The sequence below is a fragment of the Neovison vison genome, chromosome 7 (assembly GCF_020171115.1).
Source record: "Neovison vison isolate M4711 chromosome 7, ASM_NN_V1, whole genome shotgun sequence".
In the NCBI taxonomy this organism is placed as follows: Eukaryota; Metazoa; Chordata; class Mammalia; order Carnivora; family Mustelidae; genus Neogale; species Neogale vison.
In genome coordinates, this window is record NC_058097.1 from 194,105,949 (window position 1) to 194,131,552 (window position 25,604).

General features: G+C 59.0%; 1 protein-coding gene across 4 annotated transcripts; it reads right to left on the reverse strand.

The window, feature by feature from the left end:
* Positions 1-24,719, reverse strand: TNKS1BP1 (tankyrase 1 binding protein 1). Of its 4 annotated transcripts, XM_044259332.1 has the most exons (13): positions 22,974-23,045; positions 21,547-21,655; positions 19,881-20,511; positions 18,381-18,450; positions 14,099-14,229; positions 12,472-14,068; positions 8,324-10,581; positions 2,364-2,730; positions 1,988-2,138; positions 1,741-1,877; positions 823-980; positions 574-646; positions 1-87 (listed from the first exon to the last, which is right to left on the reverse strand). In XM_044259332.1, the coding sequence occupies exons 1-12, from the start codon at positions 23,004-23,006 to the stop codon at positions 586-588; spliced, it is 5,703 nt and encodes a 1,900-aa protein (XP_044115267.1). In that variant the 5' UTR covers positions 23,007-23,045; the 3' UTR covers positions 1-87; positions 574-585. The 4 variants fall into 4 exon arrangements, with proteins under 4 accessions (XP_044115267.1, XP_044115269.1, XP_044115266.1 ...); XM_044259334.1 differs by lacking the exon at positions 22,974-23,045 and adding an exon at positions 24,646-24,719 and having other exon boundaries at positions 12,472-14,229; XM_044259331.1 differs by having other exon boundaries at positions 12,472-14,229; positions 22,974-23,044.
* Positions 24,720-25,604: the final 885 nt, after the last annotated feature.

Sequence of the window (25,604 nt, forward strand, 5' to 3'; positions counted from 1 at the left end):
ACCTGGGGCCTGGTGGGGCTCCAGCCATCTCCTCGCCGGGGACCCCACAGGAATGGGCACTGCCTGAGACTGCCAGATGGGAAGGACCTGCAAGAGGGAGGGGAGAGAAGAGGTCAGGAGGGAACACCATGGCACACAGAGGACCCGCCTCAGCTTCGGCTTCCCAGGCCGGCTCCCCCAGCTGAGCTGAGGGGTAGGAGGGCCCCACGTGGGGCCCTTGAGCCTGGTTAGTACCTCAAAGGGTCCCAGACCAGAAGGACTGGCTGACCCCACTCAGGCCAGCCATGGAGTCAAGAGCACATGGGGACCGTCCTTGAGCCCAGGGAGGAAGGCAAGATGGAAGCCCTCCTCCTCGCCCATCCCAGCCCAGACAACACCTTGTTCTGTGGACAAAACCTAAGGGGAGCCAAGGGACCCACCAGTTCCTAGCGCTTAGCTCTACTGGCCCACCTCAGAGAGAAAGGGGGACAGAAAAGGCCTAGAAGGTGGTACGGGGTCTCCTGAACCTTCCAGGTCAGACCCTGCTCACCCGTGAGCCCCAAACAGAGCCCCAGCCCAGGAACCCACTCTTACCTCGAGGACTTCTCAGACCTTCTTCTTCTTCAGCTTCAGGGCTTGTAGCCAGTTGGGTGATGATCCTTCTGACCTAGATGACAAAGAGCAAAGGTCACAAGGCAAACCTTGTGAAAGGTGAACAAAGTGAACAAAGGTGAACAAAGTGGGGAAGTGGTAGGGAGCGAAACCTGCCCTCCAACCGGAAGAAGTGCCAACTTCACACAGTTAACTGAGGCCCACCCATAGAGGCCAGTCGAGGTCACCTACCCTGAGGATTTCTCTGGCTTAGGAGGTAACGCAAGGGGCTTCCCCAGCCCAGGGACCTTGCAGGACTTGGAACGCTGCACCGCGGGCTCCTTCTGGCTCGGCTTGCTCTCTGCAGGCTCCCCCTCCTCAGCTGAGCGGTTCCGGGGGCGCAGCTTAGCCTGGGAGACAAACCCAAGCACAGAGAGACATCAGAGGAACAAGCAGGAAGATTCCCAGAGGGCAAGGCCTTCTCCCAAGAGCACACCATCCCCAGAATCCAGCAAAGACCCCTCTGGAGTCCTTTTACCCAGATGGATGGGAAGTCACTTGAAAGTAAGCCTCCAAGAGTTGTGCCACACTCGGCACAGAGCAGGTGCTCAGGTAAATTCTGCTACACTGAATTAAGACTACCTAAGCTGGACAAAGCCAGTGGTGAATTCCCAGCCCTGTGTCTGTTCACTCTGTTCCCTCTGCCAGGAACACCTCCCTGTCATCACCCCACCAACCACAGCCAACTCCTACATATGCCTCAAAGCCAAGATCCAATAGTTCCATGAGGCCTTCCCCAATACACCCTCCCCTCCCACACCATAGGACCATTAGGAAATAATCTCCCCTTCCCCACCAACAGGCCTGGCCCTTATCTATACCTCCCCAGTGATACCTAAGCACCTCCCCCACCTCCACCACAGCTCATCAGAGACATGGCTTGTGTCCCCACCCCCGGCTGCCCTCCGCCCCACATGAAGCTCTAGGACACAAGGCTTTGTTACTCCTTCCATCCCACTAAGCACACAGCACAGGCCAGCAGGCCCCTCAGTGGAGAGCAAAATGATAGGAGGAATGGGAAGAAGGGCCCACGCGACGGACGGATGGGTGGAGAAACGGACAGACAGAAAAAAACGCTGGACGCAAGGTGGCTGAAGGACCAGATGCTACCTTTAGGGCTGATGGACTCAGGCCAGGGAAGAGGTTGACTTTCAGCCCCTTGGTGCCCAAGGACATCCGCGTCCGGCGGTTCTGAGGCTCCTCCACCACCTCCTCGTCTGAAGACGGCACCCGAGAAGCTCGTGGCTCTGCAAGGGCCCAGAGAGGAGGCTCAGCACAGAAAGCAAGCCCGACCAGCCCTCCCCTGCACGGCCCCAGACAGCACCATGGACATCACCCAACAGCACAGGGGCCCTACCCGTAGAGTCCTGGAACAGGCGTGCATCTGAGTCTGCTGCCTCGGACAGGCCCAGGGTGCCCCCGGGCCGGATGGCCGGGGCCCGGTGTCCTCGCTTGCGCCCCAGGTTGGCGCGGCTCCGGTACATGGCACTGTCAAGGATCTCGGTGTCCTGCTCGGGGCAACAGCAACATCACCGCCATTGCCGTCCCGTGGCCCTGCCCCATCCCGCAGGAGCCCTCAACAGCAGCGGGCTGCCTGGAGCACCCTGTTCACAGGACTCACTTCCTGCCCCCCCCGATGGACACGGCTCAGGGCCAAGGGCCGAGGCTCCAGCTACATCACCCACAGGAGCCCCAGCAGCCCAACCACTGACCTGGGCTCTCCCTGCACTGACCTCAATGAAGGAGAAGTCCTGACTGGGAGAGCGGGGAGGAGGGCCTTGGGGGGGCCGCCGAGGGGGCCGTGTCGGACCCTGCTCGCCCTGCCCGACCCCTGAAGGGCTCCAGGTGCCATCCACCTCTTCTGTCTGGCTGGCTTCACCATCTGGCTGTGGCCTCCAGGAAGGCAGTGGGTCCCCACTAGGCTCCGGGGGCTCCCCTTGGTCAGCACCTGCTGTGGCTCCTTCTTCTTCCAACAGGCCCCTGAGGCCCGAGGCTGCCGACTCCCTACGGGCTGCTGCCCTGGAGCTGCTGGCAGCCAGCATCTCCTCCAGCAGGCCCTGGGAGCCAGAGGGTGGGGAACGGGCCGGGCACCCGCCAGGACTGCAAAGGAGACCAACCAGAGCACAAGGTCACCCGTGAAGCCCCATCTCTCTCCCGCAAAGTCCACTCCACCATATCCGTGCCCCCCACCCCCGCTTTCCCCACACTTTCCCTCTCCCACATTTCCAGGCTTTCCCAAACTCCTTCCTGAAGGACACAGTCAGAGCCCAGTACAGCCCGGTACGGAGGGAACAGGTAGGCAGCCTGGCAGGTTGGAATCCCAGGCCCGCCACTTACTGAGGCTTTGGATGAGTCCCTTCACCTACCAAAGCCTTGGAGTCCTCTAAGTCTAGAGTCGCTGGGAAATGGAATGGGAACCAAAGCGCAAAGCCCAGTGTCCAGCCCCCAGGGCGTACCCATCACTGACAGCAACTGTTACCACTGCTACACTGCTACACTGCTACGGGGCAGCTGGGGGCTGCCATCAACGGTCCCCTTCTAGGGGCACCTGCCCGGGTGGTCACCCTCCCCAGGATGAGCCACATACTGGCCCATCTGGCCACGCAAGCTCTTGGGCCTTCGGCCCCCACAGCAGCCCTCCCCATGCCCCAGGCTCATGAAAGAGCCAGGGACTCCCAAACATGCCGGGCCTTCGCAGACCGCTGTGTGTGTGGACAAGCTGTTCCTGCGCCTGGAAAGCTCCCACACTGCCCCTCCACTCACTCCCCCTGCAGCTCAGTTCCTCTTCGGAAGCTGGCCCGCTCCCCTCTGGCCCACTCCCCTCTGCAGCCCTGCCCGCCCTCCGCTCCCACCTGGACCAGCCCCTGCCTCAGAGCCTGTCTGGGAGCAGCTCAAGGTCAAAGACAGGCCCCTTCTGCCTTTGTGCCCCCAGCACCTGCCCCCGGGGCCTGGTCAGGAGGACTAAGCAAACGTTTGCACACTGAGAGGCTGGGTCACCTGGCACCTCAACACAGACTGTGCATCTCCTACCCGCTGGTCCCTCAAACACGACACGAACACACACGGCACAGCACACACACTACTCGTACGCCTCACGCCACGAGCTGGTGTGCTGGCGGGCCACCACCCCTGAAGTAGGGACACACCCTGCACACACTCACCATACACCTCCCTCAAGGACCCAGTAGGACCCTGCCTCCACAGCAGAGCAGAGCCCCCCCACCCCCACCCCACCCCCACACACTGATGCCGTGCAGGACAGCGGGTGGGCGGGCGTGGGAAAGGCTGGCAGGGCCAGGGCCCGGAAGCCAGGCCTTCGAGAGTTGCCAAAGGGACTGGAAGGGGAGGGGAGACGGGCAGGTGAGTCAGTAGCGGGCGGAAGGAGGGAGGGCAGGAGAGAACATGTGTCAGTCTGTCCTTCCACAAGCTGCTGACAGATGGAAATGAAAGCGCTCTGGGTAGGGAGGGAGGAGGCGGAGGTGGCAGCAAGGCAGCCGAACGGAGCAGCCCTGGATGGGGGCCAACGCCAGCTCACCCTGCAGCTTAAAATCAGGGAGACCGGAGGGAGGGGGCAGGGGCGGTACCCCCACCCAGCCCACGGCCTCTCCCTGGGGTGGGGCAGACACAATGCCGAGGGCTGGCCCGCAGAGTTTAAGGGGATGTGAAACGGCGGATGGGTGGATGGAAAGATCCACACCCGGAGCAAGCTGGGCTCCCAGCCACGTGGGCAGAGGGCAACAGATGAGCTCAGTGGGCGGGGGGGGGGGGGGGGGGGGGGGGCACAATGAAGGGGGGAGGGTGGATAGAGTACTGGGGAATGTGGAGTGCATCGCCCCTGCTGGTGGGGCTCAACCCCAGCTTGGGAGAGCTTGCCGGCCTCTGAGCTCCCAGAACACCTATAAGCCGAACTCCTCCCCGGCAGGGAGGCAGGAGAGCGCACCGTCAGGAACCTGTGCTGGGTGCGGCCACGGGCACAGATGTGGGCTCCGTGTACTTGTCCACTCTGAGCCTCAGCTCCTTCCCTGGCAAAATGGGGACCATAAAAGACCCATTCTTCACTGAGTCTGTTGGCAACAAGCTGGAAATGTGTGCCCAGCACACCCATTAGCACCGTGCTACATTTTTTGTAAGTTTTCAGGATAATCGGGGCACCTGGGTGGCTCAGTCAGTGGAGTCCGACTCTTAATTTTGGCTCAGGTCAGGATCTTGGGGGTCCTAGGATGGAGCCCCACGTCCAGCTCCACACTCAGCAGGGAGTGCGCTTGAGGATTTTCTCTCTCCCTCTGCCCCTCCCCCACTCATGCCCACACACACACTCTTTCTCTAAATCTTTTCTTTTTTTTCCTCTCTCTAATCTGTTTTTAAAAAATTAGTCATTGGGCGCCTGGGTGGCTCAGTGGGTTAAGCCTCTGCCTTCAGCTCAGGTCATGACCCCAGGGTCCTGGGATTGAGCCCCGCATTGGGCTCTATGTTGGGCAGGGAGCCTGCCTCCCCGCTCTCTCTGACTACTTGTGATCTCTGTCTGTCAAGTAAATAAATAAAAACCTTAAAAATCATCATCATCATCATCATCATCCCCAAACACAGGTTCCTGGCCTGGGGACTTGTCCTGTCTTGCACCATCTACACCCCTCACCCATCTGGACTTAGGGTCTCCTGAGGGTCAGGACTTGAGCCAAGCCCACCCCACCCCACCGCCATTCCAGGGACAGAGCTGGGGAAGGGCGTGAAGCAGATGTGCACACAATCAGCTTGCTGATACTCAAGGCTCCAAGACCCAAAATGAGGGAGGCTTAGGCCTACAGCTGGAATGATGTGCCTGAAGGGGCAGCAGCTGGCCTGGACCAAGAGACACAGGAAATGTGCCCGGAGAGATGACAGCAAAGCTGGGGCCCGAGGGAACATGAAGGAGCCTGTAATCCCCAGCTGCGGACCTTGTGCAAGACACACTGCCTCCCTAGGCCTCAGTTTCCCCACCCATGAAATAAGGGGGCTGGCCTCAACCTCTGTGGAAACTCCACAAAGACCCCAAAATGACTGAGAGGTCCCCACGTCACGGGGGCCCAGGGGAGGGGGTAGAAGATGACCAGGAGGCCATAGAGAGGAGAGGTCAGTCCATGAGCTCTCGAGGGAACCAAGAGAGCAACTCCCACGAGGAAAAGGTGGCCCTAGACACAAAGAAGGAGCCTGAGCTCTCCCCAGGACCCACCCACCCCTATGCTGTCCTTATCACAACTATGCTGAACAGCATTCCAGCCAAGGACCGCCTGCCATCAGGGATACCTTTGTCCTACAGAGATGTGACCAAAATGTCCCCATGGACTTCACTTTATGGACAGCTCAGATCCATGCAAATTGGCCAAACATATACAATTACAAGTAGCAAGCTTTTTTTTTTTTTTTTTTTTTTGGCGATCACCACGTGCCCGGCAGGTTTCTAATGCTTTGTGTGTGTCTGCAACTCTTAACCCTGTGAGTAGGGGTAATAAATTACTCCCGAGATACAGACAAGAAATAGGAGTCCCTGAGAAAGAGAAGGAACTTGCGCAAGGTCACAGAGGTGGTGGCTGAATCAGGACCCAAACCTGGCAGATGGACCTAAACCCAGACTACTCTGAGCTATCCTCAAGGACCTCCCCAGGGGAACCTCCAAAATTTCCTATCAAGAGCAATTTTCCAGGGCGTAGAATTTCCCTAAGTCAGATGCCCAGAACACCAGCTCCTTGGATATTAGTCAAATAAATCCGGTAAACCTTGCCCTAGAGAAAGGTCAACAGGTTTCCTTAGTCCTGTGCTTTCACCTGCCAGCACGTGCTCATGCACAAACACTTGAGGTCTCCTACGTGGCCAGAGTCCGGAGCCTTCCCCAGACTGACAACACAGAAACCAAGAACGTCTTAAAGGCAGGCTGGAGACAAGTTCCGCAGGCTGAGCACTGAGGACTCCTTCTCCACTCCTAACTTCTTCCTCTTGCCCAAGCTGGTCCAGCGGCCTCCTGGAAGCCCCCACCCCGGTTCTGAACAAAGGGAAAGATACTCCTGCTCTCTCGTTCTCAAGGGCCACCCAAGCAGAGGGGAAAGGCAGACCAAGGGGTCCTACTCCTTGGCAGTCTAAGACTCTCGAGCACTGTGACCACACCGGACAGCGTTTAGGAAGCTGCAACCAGAAAGCAGGCTCTGTGACCTTAAGCAGGTCACACCCCTTGTCTACGTGCAGACTGGAGATGGTAAAAATCCTTTTCCACAGCACAGGGCAGCTGAGAAGGCCAACGAAGTAAGGGAGGCAGCGGAGCAGTGGGCCCAGCAGAGCAGGGTCCCGGGCGCTAGGAATGGGAAAGCTTCCTGAGGCTAACGTCACAAAGTGAGGCTCAGAGACGTCCAGGAACTCGTCCAAGATCCCAGGAGCCTCCGGGCTCCCCATCCTGTGAACCCGCAGCCTTCAGCATGTCCCTGCACTCTGCCTGCCTTCCTCTCTCTCGCTCCTTCTCCTCACCCAAAGCATCTCCCAACCCATTGGCTGACACCCCCCACCATTCCCTCTAGACCCTTCCAGGTCCCTTCCACCCCCCCTGCCACTACCATCAGCATCTTCCACTCACCACACGGCCCCCACTCAACGCCTCCCTTTCCCCTCTTCCTCGACTGCCCAGTGAGAAGCTCTAGCTTCTTCTATTTTTTTTTTTTAAAGATTTTATTTATTTGACAGAGAGATCACAAGTAGTCAGAAAGACAGGCAGAGAGAGAGAGGGGGAAGCAGGCTCCCTGCTGAGCAGAGAGCCCGATGCGGGACTCGATCCCAGGACCCTGAGATCATGACCTGAGCTGAAGGCAGAGGCTTAACCCACTGAGCCACCCAGGCGCCCGCTCTAGCTTCTTCTGAAAGTTTTAACTTTCTACCCAGTCAAGAGAATAACACCAAATCTCAACCAACAGGAAATGTTAACAGAACAGACGCAACGTCTTTCTAGCCCCCTTTCCAGGTGTGAGATCACCTCAGCTGGTTCCAGAACATAAAAATCCCTGAGACAGGCCATGGTTGGCTCGTAAAACCACTAGTCTGTTCCTCTGGAAAGTTCCCTTTCACTCACTCTGTGCACGGAGGCCAAGATCATGGGGTGGGGAGAGCCCTATGACCTTCAGGTTTTTAAACTGTTGCTCTTCTGGGCCTGAAGACAGGGCAGGCAAGAAGCACTAAGTTCCTAATCTCTGCAAGAAACAACAAGCGCCACAGTCCTCCACTGCTAACCTGGAGTGGCCCAGGCCAAGTGGACAGAGCCCAGTCCTCCTGCTGACGCCTGTGAAAGCATCCATGTTCCTGGCCCAGGAAGCCCCTAGGCTTTGGGCCAAGAGACCTGCAGGACAGATGCTGTGCACAGTGATCGACCCCGGAGATGGGACCCACACCCTTCCAGCACAGTGATGATACACAGCCACCAAGAAAGCCTAAAGCATGGGCAACAAACAACACCTCAAACATCACCACCACCACCTTCAAAACAAGAATCCACCTGTATGTGCATCACACTCCACTTAAAAAACATACAATTAGTAATCCACAGTCCAAACCATCTTAATTTTCCAAGCCCTACAAGTCCTTGGGGGAAAGCGGTTTCTTCCCTCCTGAAAAAGGCTGCACTGTTTCAGAGAGCTGCCACACCTCTCCCCGCCCCACCCCAGGGATGGGGCTCCCTTACCTGGTTCCAAAGCCAGGGGCTTCTCCTGTCTCCATCCCAGGATCTTCAGGACAGGTCTCCAGGGAAGGGGTGGAGCGGCCTTCACCCTGGGTCTCTGGCCCACTTGTTCCTCCGGGCTCCAGCTCTCTGGCCTCCAGGCCCGGGGACAAGGTGCTGTGGTCCCTGAGCCCTGGCTCTGGGCACTGGCTGACCTCTCCTACCCCATGCTCCCTGGCTTCACTTGGGGCCCCCGAAAGCTCCACGTCCCGAAGACCCAAGTCCTGGGTCCAGTCCATCTGGCCCACGCCACATCCCCGTGGGTCCCGAGAACCTCCAGACTCTAGGTCACGTGGCACCTCCAAATTCCTTAGGCCCAGACTGCTGCCCCAGTCCACCTGGCCTGCCCCAAGCTCTCTGGGGCTACGGCCTGCCCCCGGGGCCATGCTCCTCAGGCTGAGGTCTGGTGTCCAGTCTGCCTGTCCCACTCCACGCTCCCTTGATTTAAGGAACTCTTCAGCCTCCACGCCCGACCAGTCGGTCTGTCCCACGCCGCTCTCTCTGGCCTGGCTGGGGCTCCCTACCTCCCCGACACCAGCCAGATCTCTGCCCCTCCCCCCGACATTGGAGGTCCAGTCCTCCTTCTCCCCGACCCCAATCACTCTGGGCTCCTCAGACCCTCCAGACTCCAAATGGCCAGCCAGGTCCACATCTCTCAGGCCCAGCTTGTCTGACCAGCCCATGTGTCCCACAGCTTCCTCCCTGACCTCACTCGAGCCCCCAGAGGCCACACAGCTGGACACTTCCAAGTTCCTGAGGCCCAGCTGGTCGGTCCAGTCCACAGGCCCTGCCGGGGTCTTCTCCGGAGGTACAAAGGGGCCACCTGTGATCTGACCAGAAGGGCTGAGGACAGCACCGCCTGCCCGGTCATCACCGATGATGCCGAACTGGAGGCCTCTCTCAGAGGCCTCCACACAGAAGTCGCCACTCCAGTCGCGCTGCCCCGGGCTGAAGGTGGCCTCTGGCTGGGGGACCACTCCACGGCTGAAGTTGTCTGCCCAGCCTCGCCGGCCCACCTCCCTGTCTTCCTGGCCGGCATCGGCTGGCCTCTGGCCCCCTGCCTCCTGGCCGGCACCGCCACCATGCCAGCTGCTCTGGTCTCTCTGTCCCAGTGCCCCATCCCGGGACTGGGAGGTGCTGGGGCCAAAGAGGCTCCCCGACTCTCTCTCTTCAGGCTGGCTTGCCTCCCCGCCGCTCTCGCCCAGACCGTCTCCGCCACTCGGGACCTTCTTCTCAAACTCCTCGTCCTGCTGCTGGGCTTCTTCGGGGCTGAAGCCGGCACTCAGGGCTCTCATCCCGAAGCCTCGGTCCTGGGCGCTGCCACTGCTGTAGTCCCTCATCCAGGCACTCTTCCCGAAATCCTGATCCGGCTGCTCTGCACCCCGGCTGCTAAAGGTGCCGAGTGAAGAATTTCTCTTCCCAAACTCCTGGTCCTGCCCGTCTGCATCCCGGCTGCCGTACCTGCCACCGTGGTCCTGCCCGTCTGCATCCCGGCTGCCGTACCTGCCACCGTGGTCCTGCCCGTCTGCATCCCGGCTGCTGTACCTGCCAACGTGATCCTGGCCGTCTGCATCCTGGCTGCTGTACCTGCCAACGTGATCCTGGCCGTCTGCATCCTGGCTGCCGTACCTGCCGACGTGGCCCTTCTTCCCCAACTTCTGGCTCTGCTCATCTACATCCTGGCTGCCATAAGCACCCAGAGAGTCTCTCTTCCCAAATTCCCAGTCCTGAAGGCATACATCCCGACTGCTGTAAGCACCCAGTGAGTCTCTCTTCCCAAATTCCTGGTCTTGGAGCTCCGCGTCCCGGATGGAGTAAGTGCCCTGGGAATCCCGCTTTCTGAACTCCCAGTCCTGAACGTCTGCCTCCTGACTCTGCTGAGTACCAAGCTGGGCTGGTGTTCCCATCACCCGGTCCTGGGCAGAAAGGCCCCCCGGGGCAGACACTCCACTCCCATCCCGGCTGGCCACCTTGATGTCCTCCTGGCCAATGCCACACCTGTTGGCCCACTCCCTAGCACTCCCTTCCCCTGCTGCTTCCCCACCCTTGCTAGTCCAGTCTCCCTCTCCAAGGCCTGGGTCCCCTGGAGGGCTTGCACTCCCAAGGCGGTAGTTCTGTGAAGTGTCCTGGGACCAGCTGGAAGGACTAAAACTGCTGGGAGGTGGGTCTGCCGCAATCCCAAATTCACTCTGCAGATCCTTCTGGGCCCAGCCAAGAAGTCCCTAGGAATCAGGGGAAAAAAAGACACAAAACGATGCTTAGAGTCCATGACAGTGGGAATCCAGAATGAGACTCCGCACTGCCCAGTGTCTGAAAGCCCCGCTCTGGCAACAGAAAGCCTGGGTTTAGATCCCAGCTGTGTGACCTTGGGCAAAACACTTCACCACTCTGGGCCCTCACCCTTAAATGGGAAGAATTCCTACTGCATGAAATGGTTTGGGAGAATTAAACAAGATGGTTTAAATCAAACCTCCGCATAGTGCCTGGCTTGAAAGGGGCACCGGATAGGAACAATCAATGATCCCATGGTCATGTTTACAGCCCTTGGGCAACACTCAGCTAACTGCCACGAGAAAGGCAGCTTAGAGTGGTCTTCACAGGGCTGTGAAAGGCGTCTGCTTTCTATTAGAAGCAATCAAGACTCAAAGGCCCTCCACAACCTCCTTTCCATGGAACAGTCTGACTCCGCCCCTGGCCCTACTCACCCCTTCCTCCCTATGAAAAGCACCCTTCTGCCTAGCCCTTCCCAGAAAGACCTCCTAACCCTCGCCTCATCGCTGGAGAAGACAGGAGGGACAGCCTCTGCCATGGGAGAAGAGCCAGCCCAGGGCTCCCTGCACCCCGCACCCCCTATCCCGACTCACTCCTTCAGCTGGGGGAGCCCTGGGCTCCGGGCCGCGGAGCCGGCCAGCCTCATCCCTCAGCGCCGCATTGGCTAACAGCCTCTCCAACACAGACATGCTGTGCTCCCCGTCCCCAAGCCCGGCCATGGCCCCTGCCCCCAGCCCGCCCCGGCTGCTGGGTGCGTCTGGGTGCAGGGACGGGGCTGGGCCGCTCCCCTCGCCCGGACCTGTCCAACGACTCTGGCTCCCGCTGGCGCTGGCCCCGCTCCCTCCACGGCAGCTGCCGCTCTGGCAGCCCCGCCCAAAAGCTAGTTGAGTCACCCAGAGCCCGGGACAGACACACCTCCCAGGAGCCAGCCGGGTCTTAACTCCTTCCTGCTCCTCCTCCTCCTCCTCCTCCACCTCTCCGCCCCTACCCCTAGAGGCAGCCTGGCTCCGCCTTGCTTCCAGCCCCGCCCCTACCGGCCCTGGCTGGCCTTGAAAAAGACATTTCAAAAACCACCTGGACCCTAGCCCTTGAATTCACAGCAGCCTGGCAGGGGAAAGGGCACTGGCCAGAGAACTGGCCCTCTGACCGCCGCCCGGCCACCAACTCACTGGGTAATCCTGCACGAGGTTCCGCCTCCTCTGGGCCTCCGCTTCCTGCCTAGAAGGCCAGTCTTGAGCTCAAGGATAGGGGCATTCTTAAAGCCAACACTTCCTAGACACTCATGACGAACTCTGTGCCGTCCTTAGTGTTTACAGCTTCTCTAGTCTTTGCCACGTGAGGGAGAGTTCATCGTCGTCACCCCCATTTTACGGACGCAGAAACCGAAGCACAGAAAAGTAACTCATTCAAGGTCACATGTGGGCCAAGAGCAGGGAACCCAGGCAGTCTGGTTCCAGAGCCCGCGCACTAAAGGTCTGTGCCAGGTTGCCTTCCACAAGGCAACCATCGGTAAAGCCAGACTGAACACAGTGTGGGTCAAGCACTGGGCACTTTCCACATCTTGTTCTACCTGTGGTCCAATCCTAAAAAGCAAATGCTCTTATCGTAAAAAGTCTCTGAAGCTCAGAGGTTAAGGCACGTTAGCAGGACAGCTCCCACGGACCCACAGCCTCTGGTCCCCCAGCTCTGCCAGTGAGGCTGGGAGGGACACAGCCCTAGGGGCCTGCCTCATGGTCATATCCCAGCTCTTGACTCACAAAATCCACACACTGGAAGAAAGCCCACCCAAGCCCTGGCTTCCACCCCAAGTCCCCCCGCCCTCCCTGTGCCCCCGTCCTCACCTCGGAGCAGGTTGCCGGGGTGTCAGATCCAGCTCCCCGCCTTGCGCTGCCCGCACTAGGTGGTGGCGAGGCCAGGAGCTCATCCAGCCAGCGGGAGCTGCTGTCAGGGCCTGCAGGCTCGGGGGACACGCTACAGGGGTCTCGACCTTCTGTCCTAGATTGGGTGGCTTCAGCCTGGACCAAGGTCATGGCCTCCTCCTCAGCAGGCAATGCCTGCTGGGGGTCCGGGGTATCAACAAAGAGGACACAGGGCTGGTCGGGGGGTGCTGGCTGCTGTTGCCCCAGGACCGGCTCCAGGACGGGCAGAGCGGCCCCCCTGGTCAGAGGGAGCACGGACTCCTGTCCAGCCAGGGGCTCCCGCTCCTCATACCTTTCCTCTGCCTGCAACAAGGCCACTCCAGGTGTGCCCCCTGGTGTTGGTAAGGGCTTGAGGGGAACTGGGGACTGTGGCTCACTCTCCCCATCCGCCTTCTGGGTTGGGGAGATGCCCGGATCATCCACCTGCACCCAGGAACCAGGCCTTCCTGGCCCCTCTGGAGCTGACTGGGCCCCTCGCCCCTGCTGGGACACCCCTTCCTCTCTGCTGGATGCAGCCCAGTCACCAGCCTCGGCGGCCTCGGCGGCCTCAGTGGCTTCAGTGATGGGGGAGGGAGGTGGGGAGTCCAGACGCCACACCCCTAGACCTGAAGGCCGCGTAGGGAAGGTCCATTCAAAGGACTGTGACAAGCTCCAGTTGGACTCTGTCCCACTCCCAAAGGGACGATCCAGGGCAGACTGGCTCCCCTGGGATTGGGGCAGGGTAGCCAGTGAGCCCCCCAGCTTCTCCTGGTCTTGGCCGGGAGGCCGGAGCACGCCTTCAGAAAATCGGCGCTGGGCCAGGCCGATGGGACGGTCTAGGTCACCCTGGGCCACCACATCCCCAGATGGAAATGTCCGAGGAAGATCTAGCAACTCACCCCCCTCCATCAGGGGCTGGGCAGAGGTAGCTGGGGGCTGCTCCGGGCCCGAGACCTCAAAGGCTGGACTTCCAGGTGTGGGGGCCTCTGGGGCTTCCACCACAGGGAGCCCTGAGCTTGGGGGGCAGCAGGAGCTCGGACCCTCATCAGACAGGGTTACAGTTGGGGATGCTGGGGTCACAGGGAGGCAGGGAGAGGGCCCAGAAACCACAGGTCTCTGGGCTTCTGGAAGCTGAGAATGGCAGGGCGAGCTCTCATCAGGTGAGTGAAGTCGGGGAGACCCCTCCTGGGGTGAGTGAAGTCGGGGAGACCCCTCCTTGGGTGAGTGAAGTCGGGGAGACCCCTCCTTGGGTGAGTGAAGTTGGGGAGACCCCTCCTTGGGTGAGTGAGGTCGGGGAGACCCCTCATCAGGTGAGCGAGGTCGGGGAGACCCCTCCTGGGGTGAGTGAAGTCGGGGAAACCCCTCCTTGGGGGAGTGAAGTCGGGGAGACCCCTCCTTGGGTGGGTAAAGTTGGGGAGACCCCTCCTTGGGGGAGTGAAGTTGGGGAGACCCCTCCTTGGGGGAGTGAAGTTGGGGAGACCCCTCCTTGGGTGGGTGAAGTTGGGGAGACCCCTCCTTGGGTGAGTGAGGTCGGGGAGACCCCTCATCAGGTGAGCGAGGTCGGGGAGACCCCTCATCAGGTGAGCGAGGTCGGGGAGCCCCAGGGGCTAGGCCTGAGACTTCAGCGGGGAGGCCTGAGCTGGTGGAACCTCCCTTCTCTGAGGCAGGACCTGGACTCGAGGGATCCCAGGACTTGGAGATCTGCAAGAGAAAGGTCAAGAGCCATTACTCACTGCCCAGCTGGGGAGGAGGCCCCTGCCAGCCCTACAAAGACCCCAGGTCAGCTGCTTTCTCGCACTCTCACTCCACAGACCAGAGAAGGAAGGCGGGCTTCTCAGGACAGCTAGGCAAGATGCCAAAAGTGATTTACAGTATCTTGTGCTTCTAAGATTCACAGACCCACCCCAGGCCCTCTCGCCAGAAAACATGCATAGCCTCACTCCTACCATATTCCAAGTGGTTCCTATCTTTCCTCCACCCCAGAGCTCATCTCAGGATCAAAGGTCTGTGGTCCACGGGTCAAAGGTCTGTGGTCCCCTGGCCTGACAAAGGGAGAGGGAAAATGGGGAATCTGCCATCTGGGCGGGTGGGGGTTTGCTCGAGCAGGTCTGCCAGCCCAGGGCAAGGCCAGACCACCAGCGGGCGGAGCCGCTACAGGGAGGCGTGTCCACAGGTCCCAGAAGTATCCACTACCCCAGGAGGCAGGCAGGCAGGCCTTCACTCAGGATTCAGGAAAAGGCACCAAGGGACATGAAAGCACAGGCCTTGGAGTCGCGGGCACTGCATCTCCTAAGCCGTACGCCCTGTCCAGGGTGGTCACTGGGATCTCAGAGCCTCAGCTCTCCCCTCTGTACGTTAGGGCTACAACATCCATCTCAAAGAATTAGGTCAGAATTAAATAAGATCTGTACACATGGCCTCTTGGGATAAAACTTACAGAAATAACGGAAACTACAGGACAGAAGTCGGGAAGAGGAGGAAGAGGCAGAGGGGGCCCCAAGCACCTGGCACCCCTGCATCCCACCACTCCACCTGGCCTGTCCCTAGACAATGAGGGAAGCCGTGCTCCTTTTGACCTTGGCCCTCCGTGGGGCTCACACTTCTCCTTCCACACTCTCCAATGCACTGTTTCCTCTCACATCCCTGACTCCGCCTGGGCAGGGGAAGGTCCTGCTTTCTTCTCAAGGCCCCTTCCAGTCCCTCCCCCCCTCTCCTCTCTACAAAACTCTGGATAGGGGGACATCTATCTGGTTGGCTCAGCAGATTGAGTGTCCAACTCTTGATTTCGGCTCAGGTCACGATCTCAGGGTCCTGGGACTGAGCCCCGCACAGGGCTCTGTGTTCAGTGGGGAGTCTACTTGGGGTTTTCTCTCTCCCTCTCCTTCTGCCCCTCCCCGCCATGCTCTTTCCCTTCTCTAAAATAAATAAATCTTAAAGAAAAACAAGACAACAAAAAAACACCTCCGGTGTTCAACCGCATGCTCCTAAACCCTACCACCCACACTCCCTCCCGCAGTGGCTCTTGCAAAGCCCTCGGTCCCAGATCACAGCCCCCCTCCCCCGCACCAGCCACCCATCATAATACCGAGGGGCTTCAATGGCCACACAGGCAACCCTTCTGCATCCTGGCTCTCTGTTCCTAGATCTCTTCTTGCCTTTCTGACCCACCCATCCGAGATCTCCACCTCCCTGCCCTGCCGCCACCCCTGGGGCTGGACCGGCCTGGAGAAGGCTGAGCAAGCAGAAGGCTGGGTCTCACCACAGCCTGACCCTCACTCGAACCTCCAGGACCTCAGACGGGTCTCGAATGCCCAGCAGTCCCCAACACTTCCCCTCCCCTGCCCACACTCCCAAGCAATGCTTCTGCCGTCCCCCCTCAGCTGCCAGCCCCCACACCTCACCACCTGCACGTGAGCACAAGCACTGTCCCTGTGAGCTGTCCCTGCTCAGAGCTCTCCCTCCTGCGTCACAGATCTTTCCTTCTCTACCGACTCATTTCCATCAGCACACAAGCTGCTCTCATTTCTTCTGTCTTAAAAAACCTAAACAGTCTTGACTTCACCTCTCTCTGAAGCTACCACCCGGTTTCCTGAAGGTGTTGCCTACATTCATTAATCTATCCAGAGAGTTCCTCTCGTCCCATTCTCTCTGGAACCCACTCCCAACAGCCTTTTCCCTTCACCATGCCAGCTCACGCTCTTGTCAAGGTCACCAGTGACCTCCCTGTAGCTAAATCCCATTCCCGGGGCTCACCTGCCTTGACCTGGCAGCAGCATCCAAAAGTGGATCACACCCTTGTCCAGCCCCAAAGCTGGGTGCTGGCTCCGTGTGACCTCTAGGACTCCACCATCCCCGATCCCCTCCAGGTCTCCCTTGCTACGCCAGGGGCCAGGGCCCTCTGCCCTCTCTACCTCTCCTGCGCCTCTGGTGACCTTAACGTTCCTGGTGACCTTAGGCATCTTAACTGCCACCGGTATGCCAACAACTACCCAGCTGTCCCCGCCTCCACGTTTCCATTTGGATGTCTGAGAGGGATCTCAAATCAGCAAATCCAGAAGCAAACTCCTCATGTCCCCCCATCCTGCTTCACCCTTCCCAGTCCCCCGTCTCAGGGAACGGTAACCCGACCCTTCCACTGCACAGGGCAAACGCCCTGCCGTCATCTGGGACCCCGCGCCAGCTCGCTCTCCTAGCAAGCCACCTGAAACCCCGTCCACATCACACCTCCCAACCCCACCAGAGTCGGCCCCCAGGGTCCAGCCACATCATCTCCCACCTGGATTATGCCCCAACTGGCCCTTGCTGTTGCTCTTAACTCCCTACTACCAACGCGACTCTTTACAACCAAGCCAGCAGCACGTCACTGCTCTCCTCCACAGCCCTCAATGGCTTCTTCCTCTCCCCAGAGCCCACGCCCTTCCAGTGCCTTGTGAGGTTCCAAGCCACCTAACCCATCACCTGTCACACCTCGCAAGCACACAGCCGCTTCCTCTCTGTGATCCAGGCGTCCTGGCTTCCCAGCCAGGAAGGTGCCAAGTCCCTTGAACCTGCAGTTCCCTCTGCCCAAACACCCAGGCAGCTCACTCCCTTACCTTCACGGCTAGGCCTCCCCGGTTACCCTCAGCCCAGAGCTCTTGGCCTCTACAGGTCTCCCGCACGTGTCTGACACACAACATCTGCAGCTTCCCAGGGAGGCCTGTGCTCGTGTCTGCTTCCCTGCACTATAAGGTGAGCTCCCTGAGAGCAGGACAGTGTGATCCTTGTTCTCTGTTATGTGCCTGGCACCCAGCTCACGGCAGGTGCTCAGCAAACACAGGGAATGCGGTCAGGTTTCCATTGTGGGGGAAACGAAATAGCCTTTGACAAGCAAGGGCTCTGTGAGCAAGAAGAGATAGAAGTTACTTAGGAAACCAGGCTGCGGGGCATCTGGGTAGCTCAGTCGGTTAAGCATCTGCCTTTGGCTCAGGTCATGACCCTGGGGTCCAGGGATCAAGCCCTGCATCTGGCTCCGTGTTCAGTGAAGAGTCTATTTCTCTCTCTCCCTCTGCCCTTCTCATGCTTGCTCTCTCCCTCCTCCTCTTTCTCAGATAAATAAATCAAATCTTTTAAAGAAAAAAAAAAAAAGAAAAGTAAAGTAGGGTGAACCCAACTACCCTCTCAGCACACTGTGGGGAACAGTGGGGATGAAACAGGAAACCCCCCTCTTCTAAACCCCAAGAAGGCAGCCCAGCCAGGGAGAACAGTGGAATCAGGGACCTCAGAGGCTGCTTCAGCCCATGGGACCTAACCTTGGTGAGCTGTGGCACTGGCACACCTCCCACTAGCCGGAGTCATCACAACAACTAAGTCACCGATCCTGCGACACATCCGGGTAGACAGCTCATCACTTATGGATACTGTAACTGTTCGTAACAACCTGTCTCACGGCCTGAACCATACTTAACCACTGCAGTAATCGAGAACGCTGGCCTGGGAGTCAAGAAATCGGGAGTCCCGGGGCCAGACCTGGGGCAAGCCACCTCCTCCATAGGCCTCAGTGTGCCCACCTAAACTACAATGAGCTTACACAAATGATCTCAGGTGACCCTTCTAGCTCTAAAATACTAGGATTCTGGGGTGCCTGGGTGGCTCAGTCATTAAGTCTCTGCCTTCAGCTCAGGTCATGATTCCAGGGTCCTGGGATCGAATCCTGCATCAGGCCCCCAGAGAGCCTGCTTCTCCCTCTCGCTCTCCTGCCCCTACTTGTATTCGCTCTCTAGCTGTCTCTCTCTCTCTGTCAGATAAATAAATAAAATCTTTAAAAAATACAAAACAATACTAAGATTCTGATTTGTAACAGGAGGCTAACTCACATCAGCAGGTGGGTCCGAGCTGGCTGGCTGAACTACGTCACCGTTGAAGGCCACGTCCAAAGGGGCATTCCTGTGAGGGAATAAGACAGGAAGTGAAGGCACAGAATGGAGCAGCCCCTCACTGAGGACAAGGGGAGAGAGGATCAAGAATCTGCATAAATGACTTTACCACCACCCAAAGTTAGCCCCCTGCCCCAGGCCGTTTATTAGTGAGCCCTACCTGGAATCACTGAAGACTGAAATGCTGTGCAGTTTCCACAGAGAAAGTGCCCAGAGAGACAGTCCCCATTACCTTCCCGCACGTCAAGGGTTAAATGACCCCCACAACCCGCTCCTTCGGGAGAAGCACCCTGCATACCCAGAACCCTCATTGGTTCCCCGAAAGATAACTCCTCCTGCCCCTAGCCCCTAAGGGGTTAACGTCCTCCTCCAGCCAGGGAGAGTGCAGCTGGTCCCAGCCACCCTGCCAATACTTCTTGAAGGATTGCAGAGGGAGGACGGGGTGGCGGGGGGGGGTGATTTTCCAAAGCTGAAGTTGCTCCTCTTAAGTTCTGCTTAGAGCAAGGAAGGGGAGAAAGCCAGAGGGCAGACCGGGGACAAGGGTGTGACCTCCCAGAAGCCTGGAACAAAGAAGGGGGAATTGGGGCCCCGACCGTCCAGGCAGGCTCAGGTGAGCGAAGGGCAAGGCTGGAGGGCAGGGTAGGGCCAGAGGCCTTCAGCTTGGGGCTCAGCCCACAACACAGCAGCCCTGCCCTTCAGAGCAGCAAGAGGCGGAGGGGAGCCTCTTCCTCCAATGCCCAGTGCCCACCACCCCAAGGGGCACCTCCCGGCCAACCTTCCCTTTACACTGGCACCCACTCCAGAGAAGGGAAGCCTACACAACAGTCTACAACCCGGCCGTGACCTCTGCGCCTGGCCGCTCGCTGGCCAGGCATCACGGTGTGCTCACGTCTTATCTGTTCCGTCAGACTCCTCCTCGCGGGCAGACTGCCCCCTGCGTCCCCCCAACACACACGCCAGCACCTGCATGCCGTTCCACCCACGGTGGGAGCCACACTTAAGACAACACGCTGTGGTCTCAGAGAGACCTAAATTCAAATCCAGTTCTGTCTTGCACGTGCTGAGGAACCCTGAAAAGTCACTTTAGAGACTCAGTTTCCACATCTCTAAAACAGGTCTAATGTTCTCTTTGCTAACTAGCGTGGCTGTCCATGAAATGAGGCAAAGTTCAACTCTCAGTATAAAAAGACCCAAAATAAACTTCCCTGTACTACACTTGAACTCTGCCGTGAACATTCATCCACTCTGTAAAAAGCATTAAAATCATAAAAGGAACATCTTTAACGATGAGGCCATCTACGGGGGAATGTTTTGTGACTGAGACCAGGGTCCCGTCTGTGCTCATAGAACACTAACCTAACCTACACGTGAAGCTCACAGCCCCAGATAAAGCTACCCACGTGTCCCTCGCGTCCCTCCAGGCTGCCTCCCACCCCTTACCTCTCTGGGGTCTTGTGGTGCTCTTCCTGGCGCTCGCTGGGAGACTTTGCTGGCCCCTCCTGGGACCATCCCCTGGAGAGGGTCCCACCGTCCTCATTCCTGGGACCTGTGGCCACACCATAAGTCCTGGAGCCGTATCTCGAGCTGCCATCATGGTTAAAGGTGAGGCGGGAGCCCCAAAGGCGATCAGGGCTGGCAGGGACCTCCTTCCGAGGCTGTTCCATCTTGGCCAGGATCTCTTCCACTGTGGTGGCTGCAAAGCGCTCCGAGGCTGGACGGAAGGGGGCAGGGGCCTTCCGCACACCTCCTGGGGCAGCACATCGGGCTGGGGGTGTCAAAGGGGGCACCTCTTCTTTCGCAGTCTCCTCTTCTCCAGTCTCCCGAGTGGCTTCTCCTCCAGTAGAGGCCTCGGTTGTAGGCCTTGGTGCAAAGGGAAGGGGACGCTTGCTGCCACCATAGGGCTGGGGTCCTGCCAGCATGTTCATCTTCCGGGCAGATGGCAGCTCAGCCAGCGGACCCCGGGGAGGCCGAGGCCCAACAGGCACCAGCAGGCTAGGCTTGGCAGGCAGGGCTGGCTTAGCAGGCAGGGCCCGGGGTTTGGGCTTGACAGGAGGTTTAGCCCGAGGATCGCCTACCAAAAGGAAAGGGTTGGTTGGGGAGCTGTTAGAAGAACCAGGAAGTAGAACTTCATCTCCCACCCTAAGAACTCAGAATGTTCACAACCTTCTAGGTGTAAGTCAAATGTCATCTACTCCAGGAAGCCTTCCTTGATTTTCCATACACATCTCAAAAGCATTTTCTCCCAACTCCAAATTTCAAAAATGTTAGTCAATTCCCTTACAAGCTACAGCTACCTAAGGGCCCAGCGGGCATGTTTTTTCTCCTTGTACCCCATTTTGCACCCTCACACGTGTTCTTCTCAAATAAACAAATGAATGAACAAGAGCCAACAAACAGATGCCTGCCTGCCCACATCAAGCAGCCAGGCCGCCATGTCCCCAGTCCAGTGCTCTCCTCTGACAGATACCCTACTCTGCCACCACCCATAGTAAACGACACTCAGCTTCCCCACTCCGTCTCCCCACCGCCCCCCTCACCAGAGTGCACACCCAGGCCACCTCCCTGCTGTCATCTGGTGCATGATCAGGAATGCAAACTTACTATTGACCTAAGCCAAACAGAAGTAAATCTGCTACAGGAAAAAAAACAAGACCAGAGACCTACCTTCTACATAAGGCATTTCAATGCCAAGTAAAAGACGTGGAATTACTCATGTCCACGGCCCTTCTCATAGAATCCTGTATCACCCACTCATTGGGTTCAGCCCAAGAAAGGAGTCTAGACAGAGCCAGGAGGCCTGGGTTCAAACCCTCCCCTAGATGCAGGCCATTTCTCCCCAAGACCTCACTGTCCTCCCCCGCTAAATACATGGTTTAACCCACCTGACCTCAAAGGTCAGTCTGCTCTCCTCTGCTGGGGACCTAGGATCGCAAACACTTCCGAAAGGTCTCATGAGGAGCGGACAACCTTCATAACTCATCCTGCATATCCTCAGCGTGCCTCCTGCCCTCACTCCCCCACCCCCTCCAAGACAGAGCTGGGGTTCAGCTGCTGCCCCTCCCACACTCCGCCCAGCCACCCTGCTCCACCCTGCACCCATAGGCACCTGGCTCCGAGCCAGCAGATACCAGCTCCTCCTCCATCTCCCGGGCCGGTGGGGAAGCCATGGCTGTGCCTTCCCTGAGAGCGGACACTTTCATCACATGCGGCAGAACCTGCATGAGAATTGGGGAGCAGAGAGGTTGTGAGCAGGGTGGCTGGAGACCCAGGAGGAGAGAGAGAGATTGAGAAGGCAAAGGGGCTGGGCACTGGCAGTAGGCTTAGCTGAGAGACGCCTCCGACTTCTAGCAGGGACAGAGTGTGGGACAGGAAGCGGGAACTTCAGAGGGGGTTGGGGAAGGTCAAGGGAGGTCCCCAGCAGCTGTATCCTCCACTCTTCCCAGACTACTCTCTAAACTCCAGGCTCCTAACCCCAAAGTCCTGGAGCTTCAGGGACCCGCCTGCTGCTCCCTCTGGCAAGCTAAGACACCCCACTTACCCAAGGAGCCGGCAGCCCTGCCTGAGGGATCTACTCAGGGGCAGAGCAAGAGGGCCATGAAGTCTGAGGTCTCTCTGTGAATCACCTCATGGGAGACGGGAAAAACCCGCTCCTCCCCAACCTGGGGCTCCGCCCCACCGCCTGCCTCCCCATTCCCGGCTCACCCTCCTTCCCCCCTCCTGCAGCTGGGAGTGGTTCCCTCTCCCCCTTCTTTCCCCCTCCTCCTTCCACATCCCTGCCCCACTCCCGCCTTCCCTCCAAGCTGTCTCATCCAAACACGGAAAAATAAGGAATAAAAAGTAAACATCTGGAATACATTTTTTTTTCTTTAATTTCTCAATCGCTTTGGCTTCAGCTTGGAATTTGATGAGGTAAAGCCAGGGCCTAGTCCTGTTGCCATAGCAATGGCCTCCCACTGGATTTCCAGAGCCTCGCCAAGAGGAAGGAGGAGCCGGCCCAGGCCTGGGCTGGGAGAATGGGACAGGACTTGAGAACATCCGGGGGGTGGGGTGTCTTGGGGGGAAAACTCCCTGGGGTTCCCCCTTCTAGGCAGTCGGGGTGGGATAGCCACAGCCTACAAAATGGGGATACTGGGCATCACTTGCCAGCTCAGGGTTGGCCTGAGGGATTTGGAGGGGTACAGAAGAAGAAATTTTAAACCAAGCAACACAGCCCTATGGCAGGGACCAGACGGTGCCCCTTCTCTAAATCTGTATGTAGCAGGGGCTCTGTGGTCTCATACACCAGGATTCAAATGCCGAGTGGCCCTACCACTTTCCAGCTAGTGACCTTAGGCACACTGCTTACTTCTCTAAGCCTCAGTATCCCTACGTGAGAAACGGTGTCCCTGAGGCTAGTGGGAGGCCTCTGTGAGTCGGTGCATACAAACAGCACAACGCGCCTAACCCGTAAAAAGTAGCCAGCAAATGCTGGCCAGTGTTAGCATGATTCCATCCAGTGTCACCAATGAGCTAAGATCCTTGGTAACTACCTACCTCCTCCTCTCCCAGGCCACAGGCTGCCAGCATTCCAGACCATTCCTTCACTCCTGCGGGCCCCAGTCTGGTCACCTGCTCCTCAGATACCCCACCACCTCCTCAGTTCCCATTCTGGCTCCATCCTACCCACAAGGACCCCCCCCAACCCCCAGGCTCCAGACACCTGCCCCCCTCATTCCAAAGGCAGGAGGAGGTTTCCCATCACCTGGCATGCACACAGCCAAGGACAACCCAAGCCTCTCCACCTGCAAGGGGAGTGTGCCTTCCTCAGCACCCACTCCTGCTGGCCTGGGGAGACTGCCAAATCCTGAGACGGGACCCCTGGGGCCCAGCCCTGGAAAACCCACCCACCCCTCACGTTTGACCCTGCCCCAGCTTGCTTCTCAGACAAGAGAAAGGGGGAAGAGGATAAAGAGAAACCCAGGACCATCAATTCCTTGGTCAGCCAACTACAAGGGAGCACTGCTGGCTGTGGGTGGGTGATAACTGTGCAGAGCCAGTCCGAGTGTGCATGGGGGAGGGGCACACGCCAGGGGAAAAAAAAATTTAAAAAAACACAAGATTGTTTCCTTGTCCTTGAACATTATTTCAAGGGACATGGTGTGGGTGGTTAGAAATGGGGACAAATGGGTCCAGAACCGGAAAACCCTTTCACCTGGAGGCCTGCTGGGCACCTCTGCAGTATGAGGGGCCGCAGCAATGAAGTGGGGGGCTCAGTTTCCCCAGGTGAGAGGGGCTGCAGAAGCTCAGAGGCCCCAGCCGGGAAACCCAGGTGACCAAGGCGGTAGCCAAAAGCTGTAAAATCGCAGCAGCACTGAGCACTCCTGACCCCGAACAGTCAGGGGGAGACTAGCTGACCCCCCGGGAGCAAAGGCCGCCAGAGGAGCTGGGGAGAGGCTGGGCAGCACCAAGCGGGGGGGGGGGAGGGGGGGCGGGGGGGTGGAGGCAGGGGCTCTGAGCGCCATCGGCTCAAACGGAGTCGCCCCTATGGACCCTTAGATCTCCGGCCGTATCCGGGGCCAGAGAGGTCGGCGGGGGCAGCACGTAAACTGCTAGAAGAGGGAGAGCCAACGGGAAGACGGAACAGCCCGAAGCTAGGGGCCGTCTGGAGGGGCCCAGTGGGGAGCTCTGGACACAGAGGGGACGCCGGCAGCCGAAGAGGAGGAGGAGAAAAGGGTGGAAGAGGAGGAGGAGGGGGCGGCGGCGGCAGAAGCGGAGGACCTGTGCGGTGGCTGTGAAGCAGCCGGCGAGCCGACGAGGGACTGGGGACGCGGACCGGGTGGGGGCGGACTGGGGTGGTTGGGGGCGTGCCGAGGGACCCGGGGGAGGGGGCGAGCGCGGGCCCGGGGAGGAGGAGGCGGGGGTCCCTCCAGCAGCTCCGCCCGCCCCCGGCCCCGCCTCAAGCCCTCGCCCCCTCCCCCCTTTCTTCTAGCTCGGCCAGCACGAGCTCCAGACCGTGCACCCTCCGCCCCCGCGCACACGCGCCAGCTCCCCCGCGACCCCCGCTCCCTCCGCGCCCCCGGCCCCTGCAAACTTTCCTGGTGACCCCCACCTCCACCTCAACCCGAGGTCCGGGCAGGATAGCTCCCACTCCTTCCATGCCTCTCCCCCGCCCCCATCCCGGACCCCGCCCCCTCCTTCGCCCTCCTGCCCGCCCCCGCGCACTCACGCGCTCCCCCGGGATCCGGCTCCGCTCGGCTCGGGCTCCGCGCCCCGACGCCAGTCCCCGCCGCTGCCGCTACAGCCGCTGCCGCCGCCGCCGTCACCGCGGGACCAAGCCACTGCGAGTCCCGGCGGGGCCCCGCCCCTGACTCCGCCCATGATCACGCCCCCAGAGCTCCTCATGAATATCCATGAGCCGGTGGAAAACGGGAGTGGGAAGTCCAGGCAGAACAAGCCGAGTCGTATGCAAATAGGCGCAGCCCCGGTACTCAATTATTTATGAGTCTTGCAAATAAGGGCCTGTCCCGGGCTCGGACCCAGGCGAAACTGACGCAACTCCGCGGCTCATAACGCTCGGGCAAGATGGCCACCGAGACGACTGCCTAGAGAGGCTGCCTGAGGCCAGCCCGCTCGGGCTCGGCGACCGGCACTGATTGCAGCACCATAGAGTCACGGCGAGAAAGAAGGTCACCGTTGGCGGACTGGAGGGCTTCCTGTGGCAAACACCTGAGAACGCACGCGACGTGGCCGCTCCACGTGTATGAGTTCCGACGTGGAGCCACCGTGAGGGCGACTGGAAGCTCTGCTTCGCTAGCTGGTCCTCACTTATTTGTTGTGTCCCCTTCCTGGACGTAAATTCCTCCCAATCCCCCACAACAAAAGCTTCGTCCACACTCCACACCTTTCCTGCACCCCCATCCACCCCCACGACTCTCTCCAGGCTCGGGTTTCCATTGCCCCGCGCCGCAAGGAGGCTGGTCAATCCTGATTCCATTATCTCAATTCGTGCGAGACCCTTGACTCACAGGTGATTAAGGGCTGGGCCAGAAGCTGCCTCCCCCAGCTTGGCTAATGGAGTGGAATTGTGAGAGTGACTTCCTAATCAGATCAGCTCTCATTTCTAGCCTCTCAGGTGGCCCATCCCGGCAGAGAACTGTGAAAACCAATGCCCATCCAACCGGGAAC